The sequence below is a fragment of the Antechinus flavipes genome, chromosome 2 (assembly GCF_016432865.1).
Source record: "Antechinus flavipes isolate AdamAnt ecotype Samford, QLD, Australia chromosome 2, AdamAnt_v2, whole genome shotgun sequence".
NCBI classification, from domain to species: Eukaryota; Metazoa; Chordata; class Mammalia; order Dasyuromorphia; family Dasyuridae; genus Antechinus; species Antechinus flavipes.
In genome coordinates, this window is record NC_067399.1 from 110,462,503 (window position 1) to 110,484,906 (window position 22,404).

A 22,404-nucleotide genomic window follows, 5' to 3' on the forward strand; every position below is an offset into this window, starting at 1 on the left:
GGCAATCCCTTGCCACCATGCTTGTCAAGGCTTTTGTCATTAGAGCTCCTCAAATAATTCCATTACTCCATGGGAATTCCCTGTAGCAATTTCTAGAATGTTGCCCAGGATTACTGGGCATAATTATCTGAGATTTCCAACTTTAGTCTTCCAAGACTGGGTTTTTCCAGTCAGGCATCTGCTCATGACTACAATCTTCCTACCTGCCCTCTCCTTTCCCTTTCTGTTTCAGAACTTCTTTCTAAGGAATATAGGGAAAATATTCCATGCACATAGCAAGCTAAATTGTCTTGCATGCTATCTTTATATTCACCTGATGTAACTTTTAAAAATTAAATCAAATTCCAATGAATAAAAATCCATTTTTCTCTTCCTTCCACTTCCCTCTCACTGAGGAAAAAGCAAACAAAGAAACCAAGTAAGGCTAGTCAAGCACAACCAATTCCTGCACTAGCCATGTCCAAAAAACACCTCTTAGTTTGCACTCAGAGATCACCTGTTAGGATGAGAGGCAAGGTTCATCCTGGTACCTCTTGTATCATGGTTGGCTATTATGGTGAAGAGAGTTGTTAAGTGTTAGGTAACTTTAAAGAAGAATGTCAATAAAATTTTTGGAAAATAAACTCTTTTGTGCAAAGCATTTTTCCAGGAAGTTTTCAGTGCCACAGAAAGTCTATCATAACAGCAACAATAAATCAGAACTGAATTTCAAACACTATTATAAAGCTTTTGATCTATACATTAACTGGTTCAAGGTGGGTACTACAGGAGGGTCAGAAGTGAAATGATCTAGCAAACAAGCATCAGAAGCAGAACTTGGAATGAAATAATTAGAAAGGGACTCTGGAGCTGGCCTGACCCATTTCTGAAGAAGCCTCCCTTCAATATCCCTGCCAAATGCCATTGTTTGGTCTGGCTCAAAGGCCAACTCCTTGGGATGAGGGATGTCTTCTGCTTTTCTTGGTAACCCTAGTACTTAGCACAATGCCTGGCATCTAGTAGATGCTCACTAAGTGCTTGTTGACTTTATTTGAGGAGGAGAAATGTCCCATCTCCAAAAGCATCCTGTTTAGGAGCAGTCTTCTTTAATATAATTTCCATTCCTTTTACCAACCTCTTCCTTTAGCAGAACTTTGGCAGTTTAAACTCATTATCTTTCCTGATTCCCAAATTCGGTACTTTCCCCATTATACCATCCTAGGGAGAGAAGAGACGTGGCTAAATTCACCAAATGAGAGTGGATGTGACAGGATGGAGGAGAAGAGTTAGAAGAAGTATGAGGAAGATGAGAAGCATTTGTCCAAGAAGGGTATCCAGGGAATCTCCAACCACCAATCAGCATAGATCAAGAAATTCATGCAGGGAACCAGCGGGGCCAGAGATAGCAGCGAGTTACTATCCCAAGAGAAAGTTTCCCTCTTAGGTCAGTCTGCTTGTTCCCTCGCAAGCAGATATGGCATCTCCCTCTCCAAGACTAAAAGAACATAGTCACTACCACACTATGAAGAAAAGGGAAAATGGATCTCTAAAATATTCAGTATTTTACCCATCAATCACTCCCTTCATTTCTATTCCTTTTGAGGTTTTAGACTTAGATTTTTCATTTATTTTAGATTGCTATAGCTCAACAATGAGTGATGAATATTCCTCCAATTATTTATCTTCCTTGATGTAAACAGTATTTTGTAATTATATTTAAGTCTTGTGTGTTAATATGACAGTTCCAAGCATCTGAATGAGTTTTCTTTTCTCCTAGAATACACACACATGCATGCAAGTATGTGTATGGAAATATGTATACCTATACATATACATATATATATCATATACACACATACACACACATCTTATTTGCAAAGATAAACATATAAATGTTGATACATTAAAGTGATTTCAATTCATTTCTTTGCTAATACTCTGAAGCTAAGATCAAGCTGTCTGTAAATAGATTAGACACATACTTGAGGATATGTATGCCTTTAATTTCTTTTTCTTGTCTAATTACAATCATTAGCATTTCTAGAACTACTTCAGATAATATCAACAAAGAACATTTAAGTCCCACCATCTAGTGCCAGGCTCCGACACAGAGAGCTACAGAACCTCTGACTCCAAGAAGCTTACATTTTGAGACAGATCATAAAAAGTAAAGGATAATGGTGAGAGGTTGGGGAGTGAAAGGGGATTAGGAAAGATTTCACATAATTGTATAAGATGAATTTTGAAAGAAAGTAGAGATTCTAAGAGATAAGACAATACTGAGCAAATGGATTAGTTCAGCCAGACCAAAGCATGCAGAAGGAAAGTAATGTATAACAAAGTTAGAATCAAAGAAATGCCAATTAAAGAATTTGTATTTAATTCTAAAGGAGATATGGAATTTGTGGGACAGGACAGAGATAAAGGTAAACATGCACTTTAGGAATTATCAGTTTATCAGAAAAGTCAAACAATGAGGAACTGAAATTTGAACCCAGATCTCTCCCAATTCCTCAATTGTTCTACCGTGCCTTCTTGCTTTCTCTCTATCCTTGGAACAAAAACTTTCACTATGTTGCGTCAGCTGCTACTCCAATACACTGGAAAGCCTGTGTTCCCGATTTCAGGATCTGGAAGAATATTTGGGAAGGCCGGGTAGACAGCTGTTTGCTGAAAAAAAGTTTGGGGTTTTAGTGGACTACAAGCTCAATATGAGTCAACAGAGTGATACCCAGTAATGAGAACAAAACCACCTACTCTGTAGGATTATTGCAGGGATCAAATAAGATATTACAGATAATAGTGCTTCAATAATAAATATCTTATTTATCACTAATTTTTCAAATAATTCCCAGAAATCCAGGTTGCCCTCAGCCTTTTATGTTTAAAAGCTATCTTGAAAGTCCACTATACATACTATGTATGCATCATTACTCTTGAGTCTGTTTTTCTTCCACAGGAAAAATAATGGCAACACCAGGTTAATAGGGTGGTTAGTAAAAAAGTGTGCCAAATAACAAATTATAATCAAACTAATAAATGATTCTCAAAAAACCAATTAGCTGAGATTAGCTTTGTACATCATAGTTTATGTGATGAAAGGAAAAGCTAAAATTTACATAATACTTTCAAGTTTGCATAACATTTTACATGTGTTACCTCATTATATCCTGTCAACAACCCTGAGTGGTAGATGCTGTGATTATTCCTATTTGGAAACTCAGGCTGATAGCTTATGATACTTGCTTAGGGTCATGTAAGTGTCTGAGGCTGCATTTGAACTCGGGTCTTCTAGACTCCATGTCCAGCACTCAAACTCCTACATCACCTCCTTCCCTTTCATAATATGTTTCATAAGCCTATGTACAGCTTGTAGCTGACTATTTCAAAGAGTAGAGAAAATTTTTGGTTCAGAACACAAAAGGAACAAAGTATGTCTCACTCACTGAAGAGAACTAATGAATAGGGGGTCTGTTAAATGTCAGCACATGTATCTTGTATTCTACATACTTCTCAAAATGAAAGAAGAGGAGAAAAAGCATTATTTGTTACTATTTCATAGACTGGGTAAAAAGAACAACCACAATTAAAATATCCTCAAATCAACTTAATGTTTAGAAAATAGCAATTAGGTGAAAAAATGTTAATGACTAGAAAACTGCAGATCAATGTGATCCAAGTAGGTCTCGAAAACACTTTCACTTCGGGAAAGAAAAGAAGCTATCTTGCAGCCTATGTCGTTTGTGTATGAATGTCCTGACAGATGTCATCGGCAGGACAATCGCCGAGCTCTTCTTCTGATTCCCATCTTCAAAGTTAATTATCCAGAGCAGGTGGCCAGTCAACATCAACAGACTGGGAGGGGGAGAAATAGCATCATTAAGGTTGCACATTACAATTTTATTTAGCGTTCATTAACAATTGGGACCCAATACAGCAAGGAGAAAGTCTCATCTGAGGCAAGGAGCTAAGGGTAGCTAGATGGTACAGTGGACAGGATGCTAGTACTAGTCAGGAGAACCTGAATTCAAATCCAGCCTCAGATACTTATCATCACTTCCTAGCTGTGTGATCCTGGACAAGTTACTTAACCCCAACTGCCTTGCAAAAAAAACAACAAAAAACTGGTCAATGACACCATTCTGAATGACAATTTAAAGTCTGATCTTTCAAGGTTCTGTGCCTTAGACTTTCCCTGAACCAATTAGACCAAGCAGAAGAAATATTCTCTTACATGCCCCACTTCTTTAAGAGCTGAGAGATGTAGTTTGCGAGGTCAAAAGACTATATTCAGAAATTAAATTTTAGAAATAATGAGATTAGTTTGGCCCATATATTGGTTAATTTTTTAGTTCTGGCTGTCCCAAATACTTGAAAGAATCAAGCAAATATGTCAATATATTTGAAAATCTGTGTGACAGACTACTTAAATATTTTGAGTTCTTTAGTATCATTAATGCTCCAAGTTACTACTCCTAGCTTTTTAAAAAGTGCTAAGACAAATTGCCTCTGCACTTGAAAAATAGACTTACTGTCATCTATAAAAGATACTTTGACCAGGAAATGGGGGCGTGAGGCCTGAGAGAAAATAACCATTTAAAAAAAACAGTGTTGATGATTTTGATAGCTTTGTCCTGCTAAGGACACATGCCAAAAGTGCTCAGCTTTTCTTGCCAAGTATAAATGAATAGTGATACCTAATCCACTTTCACTGTTTACTTACAATTTGAATATGTGACCTCAAGATGAAGCCAACATGTATCTTTTTCAGACTTAAGGTAGCTTTGTTTAAAAACAAAACAAAAAAAAAAATCTACAGGCCCAAGAAAATATCTATCTGCCGCCATTTTTCTTAGGAACTGTTTTCCACATGTTAGCGGCCCCTCTTTCTCCTTTTTAGCTAATCCATTAAATCTTCTCATTTCTCTTTTAAGAAAATAAGAACATATATGTGTATATACTCCCACTCTTTTTCTATCCTAAAGTTCCTATTAAAATCCAATTATTTAAGCATTTAAAAAAAACTTTCTAAAATTATTTCAAGTTTGTTTTCTGGTGTATTTAAAGGTCTGGCTGGCAAAGATAAGTAAGAAAATATACATTTGAGGTTTTCTATAAAGAGAATTTATAGCTTGCCCATGGATAACATCAATGACATAGAATCAACATCTTGCAGACACTCTGATGTCATTCACAGCCACTGGCAAAGGCCTTTTAAAAGATTAAATGAACAAAAACATCATCCACTAAGATGCACAGTAACCAGTGAACTACTGCAGCATACTATATTCTCAGTACTATATAATACAAAAGTACTATTTCCTGATTTTTCTCAACAGCAGAATGGTGCTGTAAGTCAGAAAGAATTCCATTCTCTTCATCTCAATTCTGCCTCATTTGACTTGAATTCCACATCCCTGAATATAAAAGCCAGAGAAGCCATAAATATATTTTCATACAATTTAAGATTTTTGGCCTTTTAGCAAATTAATTTCTTTTTTTCCACTGTAGTTTCCTCACCTGGCTTCAAGCCCAATTAGATCTGATATCTCTGGGAAAGAGCATTTTAATGAGAATGAGTATATTTTTATTTTGCCAAAATCCAGCACAATCCAAAACATAATTTCAGGTGTGAAAGTTCTGACTGTTGACTGACTACATGTTTGATTACTGTACAAATCAATATGATCTTTTTTCAATCCCTTTTTAAGCCCCAGGTTTAATGTTAAAAGATCCCACATAAGGAAGAATATCCTTGACTTATTTCAGTATACGATTCATGGAATTTACCTCCACATCCAGCTCCAGAATATCAGCTGTCCCATTCAACAGGGAACCAATATTTGGCTTGGTTCTCCCAAAATCTCCATGCACAAATTCTTTAATATAGCTAGGTTTTACTTAAGGAAAAGTATGGTCAAGGGATACCAGCTATTTGCAGAGATTCAACAGGTATCAAATATGAGTTTTTTCCCCTTAATATCAACTTTTATGGTTATAAAATCAATCTACCCATCTTTTTTGGCCCTAAAGAGCCAACAATGAGAGCTGGCCAAGCTCTTTTAGGCAACAGATTCTGATAGTGAGCTTCATGTGTGTAGAAAGATCCTCATAAAAACTTTTCTTAAAAGATGGGCTGAATAAACTAACTCCTTATGAATTTACATTTAAACAGTATAAACAATAAGAAAGTACAGAAGAGATAATTCAAAATTTTAATGAAAACCCTGTAGAAGGATCATCACAATTGAACTTTATTTAGCCCTCTGTTATTCCATGTATCAGGACCAACTAGGTCCAATCTATTCCAGAAGAAAGAATCCTTTCTAAAATCTCCCCAAAAACCTGTATTTGAAAGCCTCAATTTCCATTTATTCCACATATTTCCACTTCTGGATACCTCTGGTTGTAAGAAGGACTTCCTTTTAAGAAGTTCCAATGTGTCACTCTACATTTCTACCCATTGTTTCTAATTGTGGTCTCTGGACTAAGTAAACAAATCTAATCACTGTTCTATAAGACAGCCTTTCAAGTACCAATTTACCATGTCCACTTCCCCCAGCATTAGTCTTCTTTGGGCTAACTTCCCAAATTCCTTCATTTTTTAAAATATGGCTTCCTGTCCTCCCATCCTGCTCACCATCCGCCTGACCCTCCTCTGGCAATGCCTTTATCACTATCTTGAACTGCATACAACTTTCTAGATGAATCCAGCAGAGAGAATCCAACAGGACTAGGGTCCCTCTTATTCTGGACCCCAGACTTCTATGACTACTGCCAAAAGATTACATTAGCTTTTTTCACTGCATACCCTATTCCTAATTTGTACTCTATAATACAACAAAGCCTTAGGGTGTTCCCCATGGTCTCTGGCTAGTGCCGTCTCTCCTGATGCATCAGCTCAATTTTTGAACCAATAAAGCACTTTAAATTCATCTTTGTTAAACATCACCTTACTAATTTTGATCCATGACTCTAACCTCCTGAGAAATTTTTGGAACCTAATTTTATAATTCACAGAGGTTACCTATCGACAAGTCAAATGAAGCCAAATCAACAAGCATTATTAAGAATATACTATGTGCCAGTTATTGGGCTACATCTGGGGGTCAGGGAAGGCAAGGAAAGTCCCTGCTCACAAGGAGCTTAGAGAGGAAGATGACATGCCAGCAGGCCTATAAACCAAGACATGATCCCAGAGGAAAGGTACTAAGATTAACAGGCCTGGCAAAGGCTTCGTGCCAGAGCTGAGCTTTTAGCTAAGACTTGAGGGAAGCCAGGGGAAGGAGATGAGGAGGGAGTGCATTCCAGGCATGTGGATCAGCCAGAGAAAATGCACCGAGTTGGGGTGTGGGTTGTCTTGTGAGAGGAACAGCAAGCTTGGGTCACTGGATAACAGAGTAAAAGATGAGAGTGAGGGAGTAAGGAAAAAGAAGCCTGGAAAGATAAAAGGCCCCACCACCTACACCTTCATGCAATCACTGATAGAAATATTGAACAGAAATAGGCAAATGATAAATGCCCAGGCAACCACTAAAGCCCCTTCTCAAGGCTGACACTACCCTGTTAATTACCACTCTTGGGATCAGGTTATTCAAATAGGTCTAAATCTATCTATATTCTCTAGCTGACAGTTTTCATCTTATCCATAAGGATATTGGGTAGGGCTTGTTTTATCAGGGTTTCAGCAAAGCATTTGAAAACATCTAAAGAGTTCTTATCTTCTAAGAATCTACTAATAGTGTCTGAAAAGGAGATGAAATTATTATGGTGTGACTGGTTCTTGATGAACCCAAACTGGTTTACTGTTAATCCTGTAATTTTTTGATCACATATACTATATGTTCACAAAGTATTTTACCCCAAAACACTTACTATAAACTGAACATTACATGCAAAATGTTAAGTCCCTAGATGTGAAAAAGTTAATAGTTTTTATAGAAAACAAGATTCTATTTTTTCCCAGAATATAACCCTACTATATATACTCTATTGCTTTCTTTTTTCCTCTTACCATATATTTGAGAAGTATTTTTACTAGACAACAGTATCTTTATTCCCCCAGCTCTATTTTTTCACTTTCTATTCATTCATTCATTTACTGGGAAGCAGTCAGGGCTAAGTGACTTGCTCAGAGTCACAGAGCTAGTAAGAGTCTCAGGCCAAATTTGAACTCAGGTCCTCCTGATTCCAGAGCTGGTGCTCAATCTACTGCAGCATCACTTAGGTGCCCCATTTTCTACTTCCTTTAGGACAGACTCTGCTGTGGGATAATATGTGAAGTGGTGGAGACCCAAAGCCCACTAAAGAATACAAAAGGTTCAGGTATAATTTCAGTAAATAGAAAATCAATTAGTTCATATTTGTGGCAAAACTGCATTAAGGTGTTAGAAAAATCATCATTATTTCCATCCCTTTTCCTTTATCACTTAAATTATTCTGATATTTGAAATAATCCACATGTGGATTAAACCAAATGAAGAACTACTGATCTACTAAGACCTTAGAACTCATAAAATGTTCAAGCTAAAGAATTCAGAAATCTTCTAGCCCAAGACCATTCTCAGAGGGCCTAGAAATGTGAATATAGTAAAAGAAAAAAAAAAAAAAAGAGATCATAAAACTAGAAAATTCTTTATCATGTCCAAAACAGAGAGGATCCTAATGGTGGGACCCCCAGATAGTGTATTAAAGCTAAATTGAGCAGGTAGGAATCTGGTTTTATGCAATGAAGGCCAAGATTTAGGGGTAGAGGATCAAAGTTTGAGGATCAAAGTTTGAGGAATATTTCTATGAGAAGTTCAGAATCAATCCCAATTTTAGAATATTTACTTAAAAGCATGATAATTTTATATTAAGATCTCCAGTAATTTGTCCATAAATAGTCTATTAATTTAATACCTTTAACCCCAAACAAGTGTTAAAACAATATAAATAAAAAAAGGAGAGATCTCATGAGTTGTTTAAAAGATAAGTAAGCCCTGATTAACAACCCAATATAAAAGTGATATGGCATTCTTTTAAAACATAAATTATTTTAGAAATTTCTATAATATTAGATTTTATTAAATCATAAGAGCCTATCAGTTTCAAAATCTCTTACCTTGTTTAATTCCCAATATAAGGCTCTTGTATCTCTACTATATGAAATGTGTGGTTTAAAGAATTGATGCAGCCAACAATCTTTATTATAAGGTCACATATAAAAAAGTACACACCTCTTTGGCTTCTAACAAACTACTAAACACAAAGAAAAATTCATTCATTCTGAAGCAAGTTTTAAAAATGCTCCAAGAACTTAAGTATGACAGCAAATTTGTGATTCTTTGTAGAAGAGGCTTTCTCCAACTTAACCAAAGGCTCAAACGAGCATTTGCTATATGACTATTACCAGAGCAGAGAGCTAGTTGTTTTAATTATAAGAGACATATATAACTTTGAAAATATGAGAACTGGCAACTTTAATTAAAAATGGCAATATAAATATTTATTGGGAGGCTGGGGAGATTAAAAGGAAAAAATACCACTTCCCATACTGCCTCCTACTTCAAGCAAATGTTTTTACCAGTATAACACTACTTAAATTAACATCTGGTATATTGAAAGTGAAAGGATACGTTCCTGCCTGAGTCTTCAAATGGAGACGAAAATGATGCTCATCTATATAATGCGTTTCCATGGTGTGAATGATACGAACTCTTATGGCTAGAGGTCTTCGGTGAAGAACTCGAAGTGGTGTTTTCTGGTTGATCTGTAAATCCTGAAGAGGTAAATTTAAAAAATGCAATTATATTGTGCTTTAAGGACAACAAAATGCTTCCCTCATATTACAACAGGTAGGTAATGGAAGTATTACCCCAATTTTACAGATGAGAAAGCAAATTATCAAGGGCTAAATGATTTGTTCATAATCTTACAACTTCAAAGTGTCTATTAGCCTGATATGAATCAAGGTCTCCTGAATTCTGTATTCTCTCCACTTTGCTATACTGCCTGCCTACTAGACCAACTGTGGAGTTAGGGCTGGCCCAGATTAAACCATCAGGCACTCTATTTTCTCTCTGCCTTATTTCCTTCTATACCTTCACCCTACAAGAAATGTAGTTCCATTACTCCAAGATCTTGCTCTCCTTGGCCTTAACAACCCCATAAGTGAAACAAGGTCCACCTTCCTATCACTGAAATTTTTTGGGGAGTCCAAAGTGTGAATTCTTTGTTGAATCAGCAATTCTTCCATAACATACAGGTACTGAGAGGTTAGGTGACTGGCCATTCATTATCCACGATGCTAAGCTGTCTTTTCCCAATGAAAGTGATCTGTCCTAAATTTCATACCCTTAAGGACAAACCATCTTAAGGTGACAATTTTATCAAATGAATACCTCAATTCCTTTCTCATCTGCATTAAAAGAGAATATTCTTTGGAAACATTCTCATTTGTATGGACTAAACAAAAGTCTGATTCTGATGGTGATTGTTTTTGATATATGAGTGGAGACAGCAATGAGACAGACTTTTTAGTAGAAAGGATATGGCAGAACCTTTCAAATCACATTGTGAGGGAGTTATCTTTTCCACCTATATGTAGACCCAGTACATTTCAAAACTATATTACATATGTTTCTTCTCTTCTAGACTGATATTTTGTTGTTCAAAATACCAAATTAAATTCTTAATCTTGTATACTTCTTGTAGCCCTAAAAAAAAAAAAATCCCATAATTCACTTTCTATTAAGAATGCTAAGGAAAAGCTTGGGGGGGGGGAAATCAATAAATCTTTGATTTGACATTTTGAAAATGAAAAAAATCTAAATTTATGGAAAATATCATGGATAAAAATCTTACTATTCAGAATTTAAATAGAAGTATAATAAAGAAATGAAAAGGACCGTAATAATCCAGAAAAGGTAAAGTTGAGTTAAACTTATCTAATGAAGTGTTTAAGGAAATTGCTAATGTAACTAAGATTTTAAAACACTGGGCTAGGTACTTAGAATTCATAAAAAATACTTCTCAATTGGAAGAAATCCTAGAGATCACGTAGTCCCTCTCATTTTACAAATAGGAAATCTAGGCCTAAAGAGGTGACGTAACCTCTGCAAGTTCATATATAGGATAAGTCAACTTCAGAACAAGTACTGAACACCAGAATTCCAGCAGGTTTCCTGACTTTGATACAGAATTTTTTCCTACTATATCCACTGTCTCCTTGTTAAAAGGATCATTTTCAAAATTTCTTAGTAGTATTATACACAAGTTATTTAACTGCAAAATAAACCCTCATACTGTTTAAATTTGTGTTTTCTAGTTTAGTCTAATTCAAAGTACCTAACACTTCTTTAAAAAAAAGTCAGAATTTTCACTAATTCTGACAAATCTTCCCATTAGTTTAAATTGCTGAGGTTTTCTTACATATTACTAAATGAAAATCATTATTGACACTGAGAGGTTTTATTTATATATATATATATATATATTTTTTTTTTAAAAGACCTCTAACAGAATAAAAACAGATTCATAACAACCCTGAAATGTCTGTAGTTTCTTGTCAGTACAACTCCTTCTGGAAACAGAATTATGGAGACAGGAAGTGCCTAAGGACATACTAAGAAAAAAATTTGATTGAGGCCTGCCCAATGGCAAAGAAGAACCAGTTCCGACACTATTGTACTTGAAAGAAGATAGTTGCTTCAAAAAGGTTAGTTATTTCTGAGGCATTTGGGGATATCTCAGTGAAGACTACTATTAAAAAAAACCAGGACAGCTAAGTGGCTCAGTGGATAAAACACGGGCCCTGAAGTCAGGAGGACCTGAGTTCAAATGTGACCTCAGACACTTAATACTTCCCATTGTGACCTTGGGCAAGTCACTTAACCCCAATTACTCAGGGGAAGAAAAACACAACTAATATGTTCAACTGTCCATTAGGGATTGCATAGAATTATGGCATCAGTCAATCAACAATAATTTTTAAGTACCTATTACATGGGTCCTACATAGGTGTGCCAGGGATACAAAGACAAAAATGCAAACAGTCCTGGTCCCAGCAGAGTATACATTCTACCAGAGGAGATGTGTACACATATACTTACATGCACAAATGATAATTTTGGGGGAGATGTGCTAACAGAGGGGATCAGGGTTCATGTAGAAAGTAACACATAAGTTGCATTTTGAAGAAAATCAGGAATTCTAAAAGGCAGAGACAAAGAAGAAGGATATTCTAGGCAAGGGAGCAGCCAGTAGATCCAGAGGAAAAAGAAAAAGAGTGTTGTATGTGGGAAACCAAAAGAACAATGTGGCTAAAACACAGAGTGTTGTGAAAGGGCAGATTATACAAGACTGGAAAAGTAAGTTCAGGACAGATTTAAATATCCAAGAGAGGCTTACAATTTAATCTGGAGGCAATAGGAAGCCAGTGAGATTTAGGGAGGGTAACATGAACAGACTGCTGTGTTAGGACAAACTTCAGCAGCTGTTTTGAGGATGAGCCCAGCCATCAGTTAATTGTGAGGCTAAACTAGAAGAGTAGCTATGTGGGAGAGAGAAGGCAGATTCAGGAAATCTTTGTTGTGGAGGCAGAAATAGCAAGTATATGACAAGTGACTGGGTGACTGAGAGTGGAGTCCAAGTTTTGAATGCAATAGTGGTGACTTCAAGAGAAACAGAAAAGTTTAGATGGGATTGGGGTGAATGTTGAATAGAAGGATAATGAGTTCCATCTTAGACATGCTGAGTTTGAAAACCCTCTAGTATACCCAACCTGAAATGTCAAATAGGCAGATGGTGACTGGAGACTGAAGATCTGGAGAAAAATGAGGACCAGACACATAGATTTGGGAGTCATTTTTTGAGGCAATCAGTCTTAAGTGACTTTTCCAGGGACACAAAACTACTAGTCTAAGTCCACATTTGAACTCAAGGCCTCCTGACTCCAAAGCCAGTATTCTCTCCGCCTTGACACTGAGCTGCCCCTTAAAAGACTTAGAAGTGCCTTAAGACATCCCTGTATCCTTAAAAGTGTTGTTTTTTCCTGTGACTTGCAACATAATTTCTGGAATTTTGCAGAGGTGACCAAACTATTTCTGACACTACTTTACCCACCTACTCTAATAATAATGTCATCTAGTCCTCTCACTATAAGAGATGCATTAAGCTCCACCCAGGTTCACCTATATATAATAAATAAATTTCAGTACTGTTCAGTCTTTCTCTGTGATCCCATGTGAGGATTTCTTAACAAAGATAGCAAGTGGATGCCATGTTGTTCTCCAGCTTATTTTACAAATGAGGAAACTGAGGCAGAGTGTTAAGTGACTTGCCCACGGTCACATGGTTAGGAAGTACCTGAGATCAGATTTGAACTTAGGAAGACATCTTCCTGACTCCAGGCCCAGCACCAATCCACTGTGCTACTTAGATGCCCACAATTAATAAGCAGCAGGGACAAAATCTGAATCCAGGTCCTGATCTAGTGTTCTTTCTACAGATTTCCTTTGCATTTAACACTTTTATCTTTTGCACCATAACTAATACCTTATTAACAAGCTCTTTAACAGGGAACAGTGGCATTATTTAATCTTTATGTGTCCACTAAAAATCACAGAGCCTTACAAGTAGTAAAATCAATAAATATTTGTTGAATTTATTTTGCTGATATTACTAACTCTCCATCTCCTGTTCTCCTTATTTAAAAAAAAAAAATTTATCTTATTTTATCTATTTGTTTCAGTGAAACAGTCAAAGAGAATCAAAAAGAGAACCACAAATTTCACTAAAAAACCTTCAAAGAATACTGAATTAGCATTTTTCCTGCTTAAGTACTCTGATCACTTTCAGTGGCTTGCAGGGAGCACTGAGTGACATCTACCAGAAGGGAGGGAAACAACATTTCAGGTTGCAGTTAATACCAGGAAATCTTGATTTTATTAATAAAAAGAGGGTAGAAATTCCAAGTAAATATGGCATTTAGAATTAGGCAGGTTGTCCAAAGTGCTTGCCACAAACTTCCTTGAAAGTATGACCAAGTAGAATCTCTCTAATCTCCTACCTTGAAAGTATTTCTACTTCTCTTAAAATGATGCAGGAACTTAGAGCAATAAAACAACAGAAGGCAACAGACTCGCCTTAAATATAAATTTAAATATATATTTATTTATATATTTAAATATAATATATATATGTATATTTGTATATTATAGAATAAATATATGTTTAAATATAAATAAATATAAATTTAAATAAAATATAACTATAAATTAAAATAAGGGGAAAAATAAGAATAAAGTACCTTTAAATCATCTAGGAATTCAATGTCCTTCTTCTGTATTGCTTTATCTGTCCAGACTAAGGCATTATAAGTCTTAGTCTTTTCTTCTTCACCTTCTTTCATATGTCCTATTGCTTCTCTAAATAAAATCAACAAAAACACTGTTACCAACACATAAAGGATACAATGTAGTCCAGTCCAAAACATTTTTTCTTTTTTTTTTTTTTGTTTAGATTTTTTATCTAGTCTGTTAAATACTTCTCAATTACATGTAAAGAGTTTTGGTTTGTTTGTTTTTTTTTTCCTAACAATCTGTTTAAAAATTTTGAGTTCCAAATTCTTTCCCTCCCTCCTACTCATCAATACCCATCTCCTGGAGAAGACAATTTGATATTGCTTATGCATATGGAGTCATGCAAAACATATTTCCATATTAGCCATGTTGCAAAAGGAAACACCCTCTCCACACACAAAAAAACCCAAAAATAATGAAAAAAAAGTACAAGTATGCTTCAATCTGCCCCCAGAGTTCATCATCTTGAGAGGGATAGCATTTTTCGTCATCACTAAAACATTTTTCTAAAAAGCATCTACAACGACTTGACCCCCTTACCTGGTAACAAGCTGCAAGTCTCGTACTTGGATTTTATCTGAGGAGATGTTGATTTTCTGAAAAATGGAAGTACAAAGTAATCTAAGTAATTCCATTAGAGTGCTACAAAGATATGATTAGTTTCATGTCAGTGATGCATTTACCTGCTGAAGTTCTTTAATATCTTGTGAGGTGAATTGGACTCTACGAGGATTCACCAGTTCAACTGCAAAGGGCCTTCCTGGGAGCAGAAAAACAACCATGCTGTTGGAATTAACATATCAATTAAAGCAAGATCTGGGAGCTGCAAAAAACAGGCCAAGCTTTAAGGACCTGAAAGTTAGAGACAGAAGTGGGCTTAGAGAAAGCAGAGAGCCTGTGGAAAAAAAAAAATTGTTTGGTGGCAAAATTCAAAGATTAGTAAAAGTGAAAAGGATTCTTAACTTGCTCCAAAGGCTCTCTGAATAAGCTTGTACTAATTATACATTAAAATAAGCTAACTATCTGTAGCCTAATTTTTGCCATGAGCAATAATGCCCAAGTAACTATGTTTTCAAATCCATCCCAATTCAGAAAACATCTTTTAAAAATGCCAAAGCTGACTCAAGAGCCATGGGAATGGTTCTGGTAAGACTAATTTTCATCATCTTTTCTATGTTCTTATGCCCAAATAGAAGCCACATCACATTTGTAATATCATTGTTCCTTCTCAAGAACAAAAGACAAACAATAATGGTAAGATGAGAAAAATCAAAGACAGGATATTTGTAATGGAATACTGTGGTTTTTAAGAAGAATTTTTTCAAAAAGTATTCAAGTTTTGGTGAAATGCTTGCTAAATGGAACAAAAGCAATAACAAACAAATAGAAGGTATGCCAAATTCTGTAGTATTTTCCTTCTATGAAATGAATAAGTAATAAAGATATATTTCATAGAATTAAGACTCCTGGTTAAGAATTTTATAAAAGGATGTTAATTAAAATTGATCTGAATTGACAAAGCTGAGATAATTTAAAAGTGTTAGATCAGTGGTAGTATAAGATTTAAATAATTATTTCCATCTCTATGTGCCAAAAAAAGGCTAACTCAGTCATCTTTGAGGACGAATTAAATGAGTTAATGATATTCTTACCATTTCCTAATGTTCTCACATCCACATCTTCTCTTCCAGATGATGAAAAGTTAAAACCTTTTGAAGGGAAAGTCAGAGAAAAATTCACAGATGCCTGACTTTTTAAGACTCTGGTTTCCAAACTGTTATTACATATATAATTTTATATTATTATTATAACAATTAACAGTTTAAGGTTTACAAAAGCAGTTTAGATAAATATTATTCCTATTTTACATTTGAACAGGCTTTCCCTCTTTTATTTTAGTTGAAAATTAGTTGAAAGAAAAAAGAAGCTTGTCATCTTGTTTAATTATTTTCAATATTAAATAGTGAAAAAAATATTTCAGAAAACAGACTAAGACCTAAAAGTCTTAATGGCATCATCTTAAAGATGTTAGCTCTGTTTTTCAATGTGACTTTTGGGGACTTTTAACATTTCAGCTGAAATTAGAGAAAGGAAAAACTCTGATTTTGCATCTTGCTATTTGGGGAGCTAGGTACCTAGGCAATACTCCATGAAGGAAAGGAAGCAACCAAGAAGATCAGAAAGACCATTGGGGCTAGTGGGTATATAATCAACTCATAAAACAATTCACTCCTTCCATTATTCTCAAAGCAAAATTTAAGAACACTCTTTGAGATATTCACAGATAGTAGTCTGGGTAAAGTGTCAGGCCTTGAGTCAGGAATTCCCGAGTTCAAATATTAGCCTCAGGTACTTACTATCATTGTAAACCTAGGCAAATCATTTAAGTTGTTTGCCTTAGTTTCTTCAAGTGAAACATGGGAATAGTAACAACATCTGTCTGGCAGAGCTGTTCTGAGGACTGAATATTTGTACAATGTTTAGAACAGTGCCTAGCACATAGTTACTATATTAAATCTCTACACCTCTCTGTATCTCTTTCTCTCTCTCACACACACACATATACTCTGCTTTCAGTAAAGCATAAAATCATCCTGAAGGCTGAGAGCTTAAAAAGTTCAAACTAAAGGTTAAAGAAAAGATTATCTATTTTTGTTCCTGTTAGGGGTGAAAATTATAATCCATGCATACTTAAGACAAATGAGAAGCAATTTCATGTTTTGTTATAATCCAATTTATCAAGGAAAAACCTCACCAAGAATGCCAAATATTTATGTTAGGAAAAAACTGCAAGAAGAAAACAAAGCTACTTAAGGATGCATCAATAACTCTAAAGGCAAAAACAAGCTTCCTTACAACCCAAAATTCAGAACTGTGTATTTCCAGATTTTTCTCATAGAAAAAAGCATATTCTGCTCTAGAGCTTTATTTCAATTCCTCATAACTATACAAAAAGGAATTCCAGAGCTCCCAGGGGAAGGAAATATGGGGAGATTAGACTATGAGAGTGGCCACTGTTTGTTCTTGGCCACTCTTTGTCCTTAGCACTTGGCACTCAGCTAGCACAGAGCAACTGCCTCTTTTAAAATGTGAGATAACTGATTAAAGTATTAAGGAAAAAAGTGGTGGGCGCATGTTAACCAAAAGGGTAATAATGGGTGGATTACCAAAATGCTCAGATCTGAAGGGTTGCCTGTGAGTCCAACAGTGCTTCTTCAGTACTAGGGCAAAAAAGTCCAAGCCCCACTTGGGCCATTCTGTGAGGGCCTACTTTTGCTGCTGTGGCTGAGTGGGGGCCCTGCCCCCAACATCACCAAGTGTGCTGAGGTCTGCAGGAAGGGGTGAAGGCCTCCAGGAAGATAGAAGAGGTCTGCAGAAGGGGGGAGGGGCAGTGCAGAGATATGAGGAGGAGGGTGGGAGCCTGTAAAACTTCAAAGGCAGTGGCTCCCTCAGGTGGAGTGGGTTTGGGGAGAAAGGGAATAGGATCTCTTTTGGATGACAATTTTGAGATGTTGATCTGAAACATGGAATAAGTTATAAGTGAGGAAGGAATGGCTTTCAGGAAAGAGACTAGTGCTGGGTATATGGAGCTGGGAGACTTCTGCTCACAGATGATAAAGGAAGCCATAGGAATTGACCAAGTCACTGAGTGAAGGTGCAAATAGAAAAAACAGTGAATTCAGGACAGAGCTTTGTGACAGGACACTGACCAACAGAGGACCATGAAAAAGAATGGTCAGACAGGTAGCAAAAGAACCCAAAGAGAGCAGTCTCCCAGAAACTTAAGAGAGCAAAAAGCATGCAGAAGGAAAAGCATCCAACAGGGCCAAATGCAGAGGCCAACAAGCATGAAAACTGAGAAGAATCCGCCAGATTATCAATTACGAAATCACTGAAGGAAGAGGAGACTTCTGACAAAGATGGCTGTCCAGATAGAGGCAGGCCTCCCCTTCCCCACACTGGCTACCCATCCCACCAGACTGAAACACCTTTGGCCAACAGGTAAAGGATCAAGGAGGCTACGGGTGATGTCTTTCATCCTGGAGTCACATGAAACGCCAGCCAGAAGCTCTCGGGCAACAAAAAAGGGGCAGGGGATGTCTGCCAGCAAAACTGACACCAGCACAGGAATTATATGGGACAGTCAGGATCAAACACAGGATAGAATGACAAGTGACCTCCAGGTTTTGTGTCCAGAGACAGCCAAAGTGCAAGGCTCCTTTTATAAGTCCTGGGAGGGAACCACAGACCCTGGGAGGCAGAGATGCTGGAAGCCTTGGGAACTGAAAATTGGAAGTTGTGAGCAGCAAAGGCTAGGACCCTCCAGGTCAGGGGCCTCTGAGACCCTGACGTCTTGTTCTCAGATGCCAGCAAGGGTCCTGAAGCTCCAAAAATCAAAAGCTCCTAGATCCAAAGGGGCCAAACACTGGATAGTGGTCATGGAAGGAATCCAGATGACCCACATACTGCTTCTCTAAAAATTAAACCAGCAGAGGGTGAGATGGCATTGCCCAAACCTAATCCAGAGTCTTAAATTTCTCTAAGCTGCCTCTACTTGTTCAGACAGATGGATATGAGACAAGCAACATCTGCAAGTACTGTAAAATGATTCAATTCTTATAATTAACAATTCTTAGTATGTCAAGTTTGTCCTTAAGGCTGATGTAATCTTTCCAGCAATATTTTTCTACACAGTACTTGCTAATACACCAGTATATGACACTTTTGACTTCCTGATCTATCAGGTCTAATTAGAGTAAAAAAAGATAAATATGATAGAACCTGTTCTTCTAAGGCACTTTAATTACAGAGACTTAATTTCTTCCTTTTCACACCAGAAATCTGTATAGTAACATGGCCTATGTTAAGGTAAAGTAAAAGCTTTGCCAGTTATTATACCTGAACCAGCTCATAGCATTTGTATTGAAATAAAGTCCTATGAATCGTCTAGAAGTTATTTAAAAAACAAAACAAAATCTTTCTTCAAAATAAAAATGTAAGCTATTTTTAATTCCTTCTATGTAGACGACTTCAGTCAAAAGTCAAGACTTACTGAGTTCATCTAGGGTATATAATTTTTCCCAATTCCCATCAAGAATTCATAACTAGATAAGGTACCAGAGCCCAAAGATGTATGGATTACAGAATCAAAGTATTCATCTATTGCAAAATATCTCAGTTTAACACTCTCACTTTACAGATAAGTAAACTGAGGTCCAGAGGAGCAAATTAACTTACTAGGACTTGAACACAGGTTCTAAGATTCCAAAAGTAGCATCAGTCATAATTTTTGCTTATATAAATGCAGTTTAAATTAGGAAAATTATAACACTCACTCTCAGCTTTAAATACTGTCAATAACTGATTGGAAATCAATTCTTCCACAGAGGATTCCAGTTTTCTTTCTCCATCAATTATCCAGGGAGTTTGTGGTAAATTTCTAGAGTATTTATTATATCTTCCTGCAAAACAAAAACAAGTGGAACAAATCTTATAAATATAACAAAATAACTATAAAATTAGTATTTACTGAGTATGTACTATGTTCAAGGTACTGCGTTACAAATACAACAAGATATAATGGAATATGCAGTAAAGAAATTCACAATCAAGATTTATAGGCAAAGCATAAACATGTAAGAAAATGAAAAACCTATTTTAATAAAGATTCAAAGAAGATGGTCTTTTTTCTTTATTGGCATAGTCCTCTGCCTTAATTTGGGCCCTCTATGATAACAATCAACAAGTAGGCATCTAAGTAGCACAGTATATAGAGTGCCAGACATGGTGTCAGGAAGAATCGTCTTCCTTAATTCAAATCCGGCCTCACACACTTACTAGACATGTGATCCTAGACAGGTCACTTAACCCTGTTTGCTTCCGTTCCTCGCCTGTAAAATGAGTTGGACAGTGTTACTACTGGGCTTATATCCCAAAGAGATCTTAAGAAGGGAAAGGGACCTGTATGTGCGAGAATATTTGTGGCAGCCCTCTTTGTAGTAGCCAGAAACTGGAAACTGAGTGGATGCCCATCAATTGGAGAATGGCTGAATAAATTGTGGTATATGAATATTATTGTTCTGTAAGAAATGACCAGCAGGATGATTTCAGAAAGGCCTGGAGAGACTTACATGAACTGATGCTGAGTGAAATGAACAGGACCAGGAGATCTTTATACACTTCAACAACAATATTGTCTGAGGAGCAATACTGATGGATGTGGCCATCTTCAACAATGAGATGAACCAAATCAGTTCCAATAGTGCAGTAATGAATAGAATCAGCTACACCAGCGAAAAAACTCTAGGTAATGAGTGTGAACCACAACATAGAATTCCCAATCCCTCTATTTTTGTCTGCTTGCATTTTTGATTCCCTTCACAGGTTAATTGTACATTATTTCAAAGTCCAATTCTTCTTGTGCAGTAAAATAACTGTATGGACATATATACATATATTGTATTTAACTTGTACTTTAACATATTTAATTAACATGTATTGGTCTACCTGCCATCTGGGGAAGGGGATAGGGGAAGGAGGGGAAAAATTGGAACAAAAGGTTTTGCAATTGTCAATGCTGAAAAATTACCCATGCATATATCTTGTAAATAAAAATTTATAATAAAATAATAAAATAAAATGAACTGGAGAAGGAAATGGCAAATCATTCCAGTATTTCTGCCAAGAAAACCTCAAGTGGGGTCACAGAGAGTTAGACATGACTGAATGACTCAACAACAAAATCTTGAGCAGTCTTTCTAAAAAATAGGACTCATTACAACATTCTTGGGTTCAAAAGCTCTTTAAATGGCTCAACCTGAGACCGAGAGGGGTCAGTCGATCTTTCCAAGGTAACCCGAAGAAATGAGAAAATTTTCATGAAGTATTTCATATGTTTAGTTTTTCTAACAATATTGCAGCTACTTGAGGGTAAGACATTGTTGTCAAACCTTCCCAGTGCAATGTTTTATCTGAATTATAAATATCTATTGACTGGATACACGGAGGTACAATTTAACAATGTCCAAACCCATAAAAGCAATCATCAGTCCTATTTCTTGATCAGTACCTTCAGTGAAACTCTGTGTAGTAGTAAAGAGACTAAGTTTTTTTTGTTGGCCTTAATTTAAAAAGCAAAAGCAAAACTAATAGACATATGACTCAGATGAAAAAGCAGATAGAGTGGGACTGCGATACTCTATTATTGCTTCAAAGCTGGGTATTAAGGTAATCACATTTTCATTTTAAATTCTTAAGTTATTAGATAGCAACAACTTTCTTTACCAAAAAGAAAAAAGAAAATAAAATCAAAATGAAATTTCTGTTTTCATGGTGTTAACAGTTTTATTTTCCTAGACTTCAGGGAATAATAAATACACAAGAAAATTTTTCTGGAAGAAGTTAAAACTACTTTCCATTCTAGAGTTAATAAAATGAGGGGAAAAATAATTAGCTTTTACTTCTACCTTCTCTTCTGCATTCTTTCTCTTCTGTCTGATTTGATATTATTCTAAATGTTCAACATTAAAACTTCATATGGCCATCACAAATACTATTACTTCACTGTAACTTTTTTATACTTCATGTCACTTAAGAAAATTAACCTAAATCAGTTTGCTTCAAAAGCGTACAGAACATTAAAACATCAATGATACTATCATCTCTAATTCTCTGAAAGTGAGTTAGAAAGCTATTCAGAATCTGGCAACAGCAAGCCTAAGGACTAAGAAGACAATTGTGTTTTCTGGCAAGGACAGAAACTTAATGTAAATTTATTTTAAATCAAATACTCACCAGCAATAAAGACTGCACCATGAGCACACTGAATTTCAACAGCAGAACAAAAAGCCTTTGGTAAATTTGGTGGACAAGGAAACTTCCTGAAAAATAAAGGGACAAAATAAAAACTCATGACTACTACTTTCAAAGCAAGAGACTCAAACACATAGCTAAGATGAATAAGAACATTCTGAGTCAGAAGTTTTGAAGTTGTATGAACAAAGATAAATTTTTATCATATTGGAGTGCTAATTTACTAAGGCAAAGAGATTAAGTCTGTAAAGATATTAACTCCTTTTCAGTT

The 22,404-nt window shown here is 35.9% G+C and overlaps 1 protein-coding gene across 1 annotated transcript in view; it reads right to left on the bottom strand.

The window, feature by feature from the left end:
- Positions 1–1,961: 1,961 nt before the first annotated feature.
- The window catches only part of PUS10 (pseudouridine synthase 10), an 83,134-nt gene continuing 62,691 nt past the window's right edge, over positions 1,962–22,404 (bottom strand). The window contains exons 9-17 of the mRNA XM_051975336.1: positions 22,116–22,201; positions 19,658–19,783; positions 15,974–16,030; positions 15,005–15,081; positions 14,862–14,917; positions 14,270–14,387; positions 9,597–9,739; positions 5,770–5,869; positions 1,962–3,834 (exon numbers count right to left, since the gene is read on the bottom strand). Of these exons, the coding sequence (XP_051831296.1) occupies positions 3,796–3,834; positions 5,770–5,869; positions 9,597–9,739; positions 14,270–14,387; positions 14,862–14,917; positions 15,005–15,081; positions 15,974–16,030; positions 19,658–19,783; positions 22,116–22,201 (802 nt within the window). The 3' untranslated portion in view covers positions 1,962–3,795. The remainder of the gene's footprint in view (positions 3,835–5,769; positions 5,870–9,596; positions 9,740–14,269; positions 14,388–14,861; positions 14,918–15,004; positions 15,082–15,973; positions 16,031–19,657; positions 19,784–22,115; positions 22,202–22,404) is intronic.